The 12,104-nt window shown below is 43.2% G+C and overlaps 1 protein-coding gene across 2 annotated transcripts; it reads left to right on the top strand.

The window, feature by feature from the left end:
- The first annotated feature begins 403 nt into the window (after positions 1–403).
- On the top strand, positions 404–11,219 carry LOC117354579 (gastrula zinc finger protein xLCGF3.1-like). 2 transcript variants are annotated; one of them, XM_033932344.1, is made up of 4 exons: positions 404–596; positions 3,942–4,068; positions 8,796–9,425; positions 10,854–11,219. In XM_033932344.1, the coding sequence occupies exons 1-4, from the start codon at positions 573–575 to the stop codon at positions 11,036–11,038; spliced, it is 966 nt and encodes a 321-aa protein (XP_033788235.1). In that variant the 5' UTR covers positions 404–572; the 3' UTR covers positions 11,039–11,219. The 2 variants fall into 2 exon arrangements, with proteins under 2 accessions (XP_033788235.1, XP_033788236.1); XM_033932345.1 differs by having other exon boundaries at positions 8,799–9,425.
- The last annotated feature ends 885 nt before the right edge of the window (positions 11,220–12,104 follow it).

A 12,104-nucleotide genomic window follows, 5' to 3' on the forward strand; every position in this document is an offset into this window, starting at 1 on the left:
AATTTGCTTTGATATACGAGTGCTTTGGATTACAAGCATGCTTCCAGAATGAATTTTGCTCCCAAACCAAAGTTTTACTGTAAAGAGAAAAAAAAAGGAAATCAAATAGAAGGAAATAAATAAATAAATGGAGGGGGGGACAGGAACAGGGGGCACAATGTATTTATGTCTCTAGGGCCCACCAAACAAATAATCCTGCCTGCTTCCAACCTTGCTCCTCCTTCCCTCCCTCTCTCCCCGCGCCAAGATCATTCTGACCAATGAGTGCCAGTAGGAGCTGAAACTCCTCCTCCTCCTCTCCCTCTCAGTGATAGTGGATCAATTTTCTGACCAATCAGCACTGAAAGGAGCAGAACCGAGAAGACAAGCCTGCCCCTCTCAATCAATGTGAAGCACCGCCTCTCCTTTGTGATGTCATCAGCCTGTACCCAACAGGAAACGAGCCTTAGAGCTCCAAATCTCACTTCCTGTCTCTTTGTTCCTTCTGCCACACGACAGGAGAGAAACCCTCAGCCGGAGAAAGAGCCCCAGATTCATTTCTAATCCTGGAAAGTACAAAAGCAGAGAGGAAAATGCCCGAGGGAGCTTCTGCCCAGGTAGGAGAGTCCCCCAGCTTCTTCCTTCTTGTTACAACACTGCTGCAGCTTTCTGACCTGGGATAGTGCAGAGTCAGGACCCTGAGCAGACCTGGACTGAGGAAAGACACTTTGGGACCCTCCTGAGGGGAAGGAGAGAGATCAGAGTCTCACAAGGGGAGATTGTGGGATGTGACTGCTTCCTTTTGCTATAGTCCTGCTCTGGGACTGTGAATTATGTGTCTGCAAATTATATACACACAGAAATCTTTCCCTCTGCCCTGCTGAGCCCAGCGCTGAGAAGTGCTCTGGGACTGAGTGTTATGTGGTTGTGAATGATATACACCCAAAAGCAATTCCCTTTACCTAATGAATCCCAGCACTGGGAGGTCTCCTGAAATATAACTCTGCTCTGGGATAGTGCAGGGCAGGATTAATTCATTGAGGGCCCCTAGGCACATAAGTATACTTGGCCCCCTAGCCCTGCCCCTCCCACATTTATTTACCTTTTTCTTATTTACTTCTTTATTTCCACTTGTATTTCTTTTTTTCTTTTATTATAAAATTCAAAACAAAGATTACCATACCAGTACCAGTGTACAGTTTTAGTTCTATGCAAGCCCCAAACATCTCTGAACAAAACCCCCCTTTTGCACAGGACTTTAACTTTAAACCCTTTCCATACTTATATAAAAGTGTTCAAATGCATTGTAAAGCAGTAATACTATCCGAAAGTTTGCAACTTCTCTCAACTGCCTCACTCTGTTGTCAAACTGTAATCCATATGTATGTATAAAAATACGTACATATGGGTAACTCCTCTAGTATGTTCCACTCCATGTATGTTAATTTGTAACAAAACAACAAGGCAAGCAGTCCACCAAAGAATCCAACGTGGAACAAAAGATCGGCAGCCAATAAAGAGATTCAAATCAGGTATATTCAAGGTGCTCCCAGGAACCATGCCTGATGCATTTCGCCAAACAAGGCTGGTCAACGCTAACAGAAAACCATATCTTTCATACACACAGGACACAGAACCACCCTCACCCAGTATGGAATAAGTAATCACAAACTAAACTCCCCACCCCCTTTTTACAAAAGCACGGAAGAGGTTTTTAGCACTGGCTGGCGGGCTGAATGTTCTGTGATGTTCAGACAATCATAGGAATTCTGTGACCATCGGAGCAGTGCAAAGCATTCAGCATTCTGCCTTGTGTTATAAACTGAAGGAACGGTACAGTTTAGGGGTGAAGAAACAGTGGTGCATATCCCCCAATACTGAACAAAATATAAAGATAGCAGATTTGAAAAAAAGAGAAATAACAAATCACGTTACAAATTAACAAATAAAAATAAAACAAAAAATGGAAAATAAGATACCATTTTATTGGACTAATACATTTTTCAATTAGCTTTCAGAGGTCAAACCCTCTTTTCTTTCCTTAGGTCAGTATCCTGTCCTGAGGAAGGAGAATTTTGTCTCTGAAAGTTAGCCAAAAATATATTAAAATTAGTCCAGTACAAGGATCACCATTTCTATTTCTAAACATTTATCAACACAGCTACAATATTACTTTATCCTAAAGCAATAAAATAGATTTTTTTTTTCTACCTTTGTCATGTGGTTTCTGCTTTCCTCATCTTCTTGTCATTCGCTTCTTTCTATCCAGTGTCTGCCCCTTCCAGAAAATATCTACCTCCCTTTGCCATCTCTCCTCCTGCTCCCCTGCGCCCCCTATTGGTCTAGCATCCATCATCTTCCCTCTGTTCCCCCCATGATCTGGGATCTCTCATTCCATCTCTCCTTCTCTCCCCTTGTGGTTTTTAGCGTCTCTCTCTTCTCATTTACTCCACTCAGATCTGATATCTGTCTCCCCTGTTTCTGGGAAGTCTCCTCTCTCTTCCCTTCTCTGTTCTTCCTTCTCTATTTCCTACCTCCGTCTAAATTAAATTCTTTCTTACTATTCAATCCTCAGTTTCCTTCTTTTTACTGTGTCTACTCACAGCTTGCCACCCCTTTCCTTCATCCCTCCTCTATCTCACTAACTCTATCTTCTTCCCCCCATCCAGCATATGGGAAAGCAGCAGCAGTGGTGATGAGGTGAGGGCTCCTCACCGCTGCTGCTAATTTCCCATATGCGCCTGAAGCTGACGGCACAAGTTCTCCCTACTTCCATCATCTGCCCCCTTCTCTCTCTCTCTCTCTCAGGCAATTCCATCAGTTATCCTGCCCCCCTCAGTGAATTGCCTGGGGTGGAGGGAGGGAGAGAAGAGGGCAGATGATGGAATTGGGAAGAACTTGTGCCGTCAGTGTCGGGCGCATGCGGGAAAGCAGCAGTGAGGGGCTAGAAGTTATCTTCCTCTCATTCAAGTCCTTGCCACCCCCGTCCCTTGGTCGGTCCCACAATTTCCAGCATATTCCCCTCCCTCCATTCTTGTAGCCCAGCATCTCCTCTCCTGACATCTCCCTGTCCTTTTTCCTTCACTATCTTACTATCCCATCTCTCTTCCCTCCTGTCCCTCTCCCCATAATCAATCATCTCACCACCTCTCTTCCCTCCCCCTCAGGGTCGAAGATTGCTTCCGCTCTCTTTCCTGCTGTTCTCTCCCCTCGTCACCCTATGATCTAGCGCCCCTCCTGCCGTTGTCCAACATTTCCCCTTCTCTCCCTCCCTCTCATCCCCTGCTCCAACATACCGTATTTCGATTGCCCTTCCATCTTCCCCTCCCAGGCCTGCCGACTTCCACTGATTTACTGCTTTCTGCCTCCCCTGCCGAAGACTGTAAACAACTTGAACACACGCCGCAGGGCTCTAACAGTGTGCGTGCCGCTGACGGCTTCCTTCCTCCGCCCTCATGACGTAACTTCCCATTTAGTTGATGGAGGAGGAGGGAAGCTGGTAACGTCACGCGCACTGTTAGAGCCCTGCGGTGTGTGTTCAAGTTGTTTACAGGCTTCGCCAGCAGCGGGAGAAAGAGAGAAAGCAGTCGCCGGCTCTGTTTCTCCGATCAAGGGGGGGGCCCGGTGTTGCCAATAGAGGGGGTGCCCAGTGTTGCCGATCGAGGGGGGGGCCCGGTGTTGCCGATTGCTGCTGGGGGAGGGGGGGCTGGGCTGTCGCTGTTTGAAAAATGTTTTTTTTTTTTGAGAGGTCTCTTTTTGTGGACCCCCCTGACCATTTTGGGCCCTAAGCAACTGCCTACTTGGCCCATTGGGTAATCCGGCCCTGGGTAGTGTGTTACGTCATTGCAAATTATGTACACCAGTACATTTTCCTTCTCCCCAATGAGCACCAACCCTGGGAGGCTTCTTTATGGAAGTGTTGCTGCAGAAGATGCTGAGTGTGATTCTGGTTTATATTTTAGAAGCAGGTGACATTTGAGGACATCACTGTCTCTTTCACCCAGGAGGAGTGGGCGTATTTAGATGAAGAGCAGAAGAAGCTCTACAGGGAGGTGATGAAGGATAATTATCAGATGTTGATCTCTCTGGGTAAGAGATAAATTTACTTCCAGTGCAATAGGAATGCTATGATATTCCAAAAGAGATGAGAATTATCACTGGGAAGACTCCCAGATCCAGATCTACCTCTCCACACCAGATATTTCTACAGGAATCCAGATCCTAGTCTCAGCCTGTCTTTCTGAGATTGATGCCTGGATATCTCACTGTTGTCTAAAACTGAATATGGGGTTTGGCCAGATACAACTGACCTGGATTGGCCACCTTGAGAACGGGCTACTGGGCTTGATGGACCATTGGTCTCTTCTTATGTTCTTAAGTACAGGACCTCCTTAGGGGGAAAACTGCTTTTGTGAAGTTACTAGGGCTGCTCGTTCAAAAGGGGGTTATATCATGCAATTTACCAGTCTCTGAATATGCGTGGAGAAACTTCTTTGAAGTACATGCCAATTTCAGAGAGCTGTTCAATGAGGAGAGGATGACTTGAGAATTGTCAGTGTCCTATTTGCAAAACATTTTTTAAGCATTCATCTCTAGGCAGTGTAAGGTTGAGAGTTGTTCCTTAGAAATGGCAATGTTCTATGCATTTCCTTCAATTCCTTTAATCAAGGCAGCACTTCTCAAATTTTACCAGGAATCAGCCACCATGATACTCATCGCACCTCAGTGGCCTACAAATGAGCAAACAGAAGTCAATCACTCTGCAAGTCTTTCCAACACCACTGACACAGAACGAGGGCTTTCTACTGCATCCCAGTCTACTTTCTTTAGCTGTCACAGCATGGTATCTCTCTCCCAACCAGTAGATACCCTTTTGCTCTCTGCACCAGTGTCGGCTATTATTGAAGCCTCCAGAAAGCCATCAATACAGCACTACCATTTCAAGTGGACTCGCTATTCCTTGTGGTGTAATGCCAAATATCTGGATCCAGTGACCTGTTCTGTTCCGGATTATCTCCTACACCTCTCTAATTCTGAATTAAAGACTAATTCAGTGAGGATTCATCTCGGTGCTATAATTGTTTTCTACACACAAGCCTGTAGCAGTACATCCTATGATTTCTAGATTAATGAAAGGGCCTGTACAATATCAAGCCGCCTATGAAACCTTCAATGGCTTGGGTCCTTAATAAGAACATAAGAACTGCCATCTCCGGATCAGACCTTCGGTCCATCAAGTCCGGCGATCCACACACGCGGAGGCCCTGCCAGGTGTACACCTGGCGTAATTTATAGTCCACCATATCTTTATATGCCTCTCTTAGAGAGATATGCATCTAGTTTGCTCTTGAAGCCCAGGACGGTCGATTCCGCAATAATCTCCTCTGGGAGGGCATTTCAGGCGTCAACCACCCTCTGAGTGAAGCAGAACTTCCTGACATTAGTCCTGAACCTGTCCCCCCTTAGCTTCATTACATGTCCTCTAGTCCGTGTCAAATTGGACAATGTAAATAATCTTCTCTGCTCTATTTTGTCGATTCCTTTCAGTATTTTGAAGGTCTCGATCATATCCCCACGCAGTCTCCTTTTCTCAAGGGAGAACAATCCTAGTGTTATAAGTCTATCCTCGTATTCCAGTTTCTCCATACCCTTCACCAGTTTTGTTGCTCGTCTCTGCACCCTCTCCAGCAGTTTTATATCCTTCTTTAGGTAGGGAGACCAATGTTGGACGCAGTATTCCAAGTGTGGTCTGACCATTGCCCTATAAAGCGGCATTATAACTTTCTCCGATCTACTCGAGATTCCTTTCTTTATCATGCCCAACATTCTATTTGCCTTCTTTGCCGCTGCCGCGCATTGTGCCGACGGCTTCAGGGTCCTATCTATCAGTACACCCAGGTCCTTTTCTTGTTCACTCTTCCCCAGAGTTGCACCTGACATTGTATACTCGTATTCCTTATTCTTATTGCCTAAATGCATTACCTTGCATTTCTCCACATTGAACTTCATCTGCCATTTCTCCGCCCATGTTTCTAACCGACACAAGTCGCTCTGGAGTTCCTCTCTATCCTCCTGCGATCTGATTGCCCGGCATAGTTTTGTATCGTCTGCAAACTTGATGATCTCACTGGATGTTCCTTCTTCCAGGTCATTGATATAAATATTAAAAAGGATCGGCCCAAGTACTGAACCCTGGGGTACACCACTAGTCACTTTCTCCCAGTCGGAGAACTTCCCATTTATGCCCACTCTCTGCTTTCGGTTTTCCAGCCATTTGCCTATTCATCTTTGTATATCTCCCTCTATGCCATGGCTTTGTAGTTTCCTGAGAAGTCTTTCGTGTGGAACTTTGTCGAACGCTTTCTGGAAGTCCAAGTATATTATGTCCACCGGCTTCCCACTATCAATTTGCTCGTTCACGGTCTCAAAAAATTGGAGTAAATTCGTCAAACATGATTTCCCTTTCCTGAATCCATGTTGACTGGGTTTCATCAAGTCGTGTGCATCCAAGTGCCGGACTATGCTATCCTTGATCAGTGCTTCAACCATCTTGCCGGGGACCGACGTAAGACTCACAGGCCTATAGTTGCCCGGTTCCCCTCTCGATCCTTTTTTGAAAATTGGCGTGACGTTCGCTATCCTCCAGTCGTCCGGTATCTGTCCAGTTCTGATTGTCAGGTTTGCAAGTTTTTGCAATAACTCTCCGATTTCAACCTTCAATTCCTTTAAGACTCTCGGGTGAATTCCATCCGGTCCAGGGGATTTGTCACTTTTAAGTTTGTCGATCTGATAGTATATCTGGTCTAAGTCCACTTCAACTGTGGTGAGGCTGTCTTCTATTTCTCCTGCAAACACTTTCTCCGCTTCAGGTATTGTTGAGGTGTCCTCCTTCGTAAAGACGGACGCAAAGAAGGAATTTAGTTTGTCTGCGATTTGTTTATCTTCCTTGATGTACCCTTTTCTTCCCTGGTCGTCCAGGGGTCCCACTGCCTCTTTTGCAGGTTTTTTCCCTTTCACGTATCTAAAGAAGGGCTTGAAGTTTTTGGCCTCCTGGGCTATTTTTTCCTCATATTCCTGTTTGGCATCCCTCACCGCCTTGTGACATTTCTTCTGATCATCTTTATGTTTGTTCCAAGCTTCGGTTGTCTTTATGCATTTCCATTTTTTGAAAGAGTCTTCTTTTCTCAAGGGAAAACAATCCCAGTCTCTTAAGTCTATCCTCATATTCCAGTTTCTCCATACCTTTTACTAGTTTTGTTGCTCGTCTCTGCACCCTCTCCAGCAGTTTTAGGTTTGGGAGACCAATGTTGGACACAGTATTCCAAGTGGGCTCTGACCATTGCTCTATAAAGTGGCATTATAACTTTCTCCGATCTACTTGTGATTCCCTTCTTTATCATGCCCAACATTCTATTTGCTTTCTTTGTGCTGGCAGTTTCAGGGTCCTATCTATCAGTACACCCAGGTCCTTTTCTTGTTCGCTCTTACCCAGAGTTGCACCTGACATTCTATACTCATGTTCCTTATTCTTACTGCCTAAATGCATTACTTTGCATTTCTCCACATTAAACTTCATCTGCCATTTCTCCGCCCATTTCTCTAACTGACACAAATCTCTCAGGAGTTCTTCGCTGTCCTTTTGCGATCTGATTGCCCGGCATAGCTTTGTGTCGTCTGCGAACTTGATGATCTCGCTGGATGTTCCTTCTTCTAGGTCATTCATATAGATATTAAATAAGATCGGCCCAAGTACCGAGCCCTGGGGTACACCACTAGTCACTTTCTCCCAGTCGGAGAACTTCCCATTTATGCCCACTCTCTGTTTTCTGTTCTCCAGCAATTTGCCTATCCATCTTTGTATATCCCTCTCTGTTCCATGGCTTTGTAGTTTTCTGAGAAGTCTTTTGTGTGAAACTTTGTCGAACGCTTTCTGGAAGTCTAAGTATATTATGTCCACCGGTTCTCCACTATCAATTTGTTCATTCATGGTCTCAAAAAATTGAAGTAAATTCGTTAAACATGATTTCCCTTTCCTGAAGCCATGTTGACTTGCTATCATCGGGTCGTGTGTATCTAAATGCCGGACTATGCTATCTTTAATCAGTGCTTCAACCATCTTTCCAGGGACAGACGTAAGGCTCACAGATCTGTATTTGCCCGATTCTCCTCTCAATCCTTTTTTGAAAATTGGCGTGACGTTCGCTATCTTCCAGTCTTCTGGTATCTGACCAGTTTAATTGGCAAGTTTTTGCAATAACCCTCTGATTTCAACCTTCAATTCTTTTAAGACTCTCGGGTGAATGCCATCCGGTCCAGGGGATTTGTCACTTTTAAGTTTGTCGATCTGGTAGTATACCTGGTCCAAGTACCTAAGAGCTATTGTGTATAAGTACAAGGGGTGGTGTGCAAATAGGCGGGGAATGAGTGTACTATGGGTGATTTCTATACTTACAAAGCTGTAGATTACTGTTGGAGCACTCAGATTTTTGGCACCTTTATAAACATAGAGTATGACGGCAGAAAAGGGCCGATTGGCCAAGTCTGCCCACTCAAGAAGCCTCGAGAATCCATGTTTTAAGAATTCCTCCGGAGCAACCCTACCATCGTCCCTTGACTCCCTTAACTCTACTCACTGCCATTTCCAAGGAACAGCTCACAAACTTGCACTGTCTAAAGATAAAAGCTCAAAAATGTTTTGCAAATAGGAAACTGACAATTCTGGTCCTGTATAACTTATCTTTCATTATAAATAAGTCTTATCTTAGAAACCACTGCTGTTTTCTAACTCATGACAAATAACTTCTGTTTATATCCAGCAGATCATCAGATCCGACCTGAATGGCAGAGAATAAAGAGTCAAAGAGAAGATCCGGTAGAAATGGACCAAATCCAAACACAGTCAGAAAATATCTATGAGAATATTTCCCAGAGACCTGACAACATTAGCACAAAGAATTCTAAGCAGGGATCAAAGGAACAGAGAAACCCTGCAGGAGCCACAAAGGAGGGAGTCACTATGTGTGAGATAAATGATGGTAACATCCCTGAGGACAAGAGACACCTAGCAGAGAGACCCTTCCAAATTCATAATAGTGGTAAAATGACTTCTGAATTCCTCCATGGCAAGAAGAAAGGAAAAAAACACCAGAAAGAACTCCAACTGCATAAAAGTGATCATAAAAATGAGAAACTATTTACATCTGCTGAGTGTAATAAAAGTTTCACTCAGCTTTCAACTCCAAAAAGTCAGAAAATGATCCACACAAGGTACAGACCATTTACGTGTTCTGAGTGTAATAAAAGCTTCACTCGGCTTTCAAATCTAAAACAACACCAAGTCATCCACACAGGGTGCAAACCATATAAGTGTATTGAGTGTAATAAAAGCTTCACTCAACTTTCAAGTCTAAAAAGTCACAAAATGATCCACACAGGGTACAAACCACATACGTGTACCGAGTGTAATAAAAGCTTCACTGAACTTTCAGGTCTAAAAAAACACCAAGTGATCCACACAGGGTGCAAACCACATACATGTACCGAGTGTAATAAAAGCTTCACTCAACTTTCAAATCTAAGAACGCACAAAATGATCCACACAGAGTACAAACCATATACGTGTACTGAGTGTAATAAAAGCTTCACTCGCCTTTCAGGTCTAAAAATACACCAAATGATCCACACAGGGTGCAAACCATATAAGTGTACTGAGTGTAATAAAAGCTTCACTCAATTTTCAAGTCTAAAAAGTCACAAAATGATCCACACAGGGTACAAACCATTTACATGTACGGAGTGTAATAAAAGTTTCAATCACCTTTCAAATCTAAAAAAACACCAAATGATCCACACAGGGTTCAAACCATATACGTGTACTGAGTGTAATAAAAGCTTCACTCATCTTTCAGGTCTAAAAAGTCACAAAATGATCCACACAGGGTACAAACCACATACGTGTACCGAGTGTAATAAAAGCTTCACTTTCCTTTCAGGTCTAAAAATACACCAAGTGATCCACACAGGGTACAAACCACATACGTGTACCGAGTGTAATAAAAGCTTCACTCATCTTTCAAGTCTAAAAAGTCACAAAATGATCCACACAGGGTACAAACCACATACGTGTACCGAGTGTAATAAAAGCTTCACTCTCCTTTCAGGTCTAAAAATACACCAAGTGATCCACACAGGGTACAAACCACATACGTGTACCGAGTGTAATAAAAGCTTCACTCTCCTTTCAGGTCTAAAAATACACCAAGTGATCCACACAGGGTACAAACCACATACGTGTACTGAGTGTAATAAAAGCTTCACTCAACTTTCAAGTCTAAAAAGTCACAAAATGATACACACAGGGTACAAACCACATACGTGTACCGAGTGTAATAAAAGCTTCACTCTCCTTTCAGGTCTAAAAATACACCAAGTGATCCACACATGATGCAAACCATATACGTGTACTGAGTGTAATAAAAGCTTCACTCAACTTTCAAATCTAAAAAAACACCAAATGATCCACACAGGATACAAACCACATACGTGTACCGAGTGTAATAAAAGCTTCACTCTCCTTTCAGGTCTAAAAAAACACCAAGTGATCCACACAGGGTGCAAACCACATACATGTACCGAGTGTAATAAAAGCTTCACTCAACTTTCAAATCTAAGAACGCACAAAATGATCCACACAGAGTACAAACCATATACGTGTACGGAGTGTAATAAAAGCTTCACTCGCCTTTCAGGTCTAAAAATACACCAAGTGATCCACACAGGGTGCAAACCATATAAGTGTATTGAGTGTAATAAAAGCTTCACTCAATTTTCAAGTCTAAAAAGTCACAAAATGATCCACACAGGGTACAAACCACATACGTGTACTGAGTGTAATAAGAGCTTCAACCGCGTTTCACATCTAAAAAGTCACAAAATGATCCACACAGGGTACAAACCACATACGTGTACTGAGTGTAATAAGAGCTTCAACCGCGTTTCACATCTAAAAAGTCACAAAATGATCCACATAGCCTACAAACCATATACGTGTACTGAGTAATAAAAGCTTCACTCACCTTTCAAATCTAAAAAGTTACAGTAGGATCCACACAGACTACAAACCATATACATGTAATAATAATAACAGCTTATATACTGCAATACCTTGAAGTTCTATGTGGTTTACAAAGATTAAGCAAAGGTACAAATTGATTGACTTTAAGAGAGGAGGGAGAAAGAGGGTTAATAGGACAGGAAATCCATTTTTGAGGAGAGAGTGATCAATAGAACAAGTTAATCACTATAGAGGGGAGAGAGAAGAGAGGATCAGTTGTCTAGATACTTTAGTGTACTGAGTGTAATAAAAGCTTCATTCGCTTTTCATATCTAAAACAACACAAAATGACCCACACACGGTACAAACCATTTACGTGTACTGAGTGTAATAAAAGCTTCATTCGACTTTCAGGTCTAAAAAAACACCAAGTGATCCACACAAGATAAAATTGACTCCCTTAACTCGACACATTGCTATTTCCAAGGAACAACTCTCAAACTGTCTAGAGATGAATGCAACTAGGACACTGACAATTGTCAAGTCATCCTCTCCTAACTGAACAGCTCTCTGAAATTGGAATCCAAGACACCTCACTACATTCACCTCTTTCCTGACTAGCATCCAAAGCACTCAGCTCAAGGATGCGCAACCCTGCAGTGGGTTCTTCTGTCCCCGCTGTTATTGAAGCTCTACGGTAGGCCTGTCCTAGACATATCCCGCAAATATCAAATACAAATTCACTCCTTCGCAGATAAGATCCAATTGTACCTACTGCTAGGAGCAACCCGTGACACCTAGATCACTAAAATACTAAACTAACTCTCAGAAATCAAAAAGTAAATGTCTCTCATCAAATCACAACTAAATGCCTCCAAGACGGGACTCCTTTGGATCCACAAAGAACACTGCAACTGTACCCATCCTTCACTGCACTAGGACTCAACTACCGTAACTGCAAAAGACTAAGCACGCAGCCTAGGAATACTTCCTCATTTTACTACCTGCGACAAATTAATAACTATTTTCTGAGTCTGACTTCACCCAACTACTCTATGCCTTAGTACTCTCC

This window comes from Geotrypetes seraphini, chromosome 2, assembly GCF_902459505.1.
Source record: "Geotrypetes seraphini chromosome 2, aGeoSer1.1, whole genome shotgun sequence".
In the NCBI taxonomy this organism is placed as follows: Eukaryota; Metazoa; Chordata; class Amphibia; order Gymnophiona; family Dermophiidae; genus Geotrypetes; species Geotrypetes seraphini.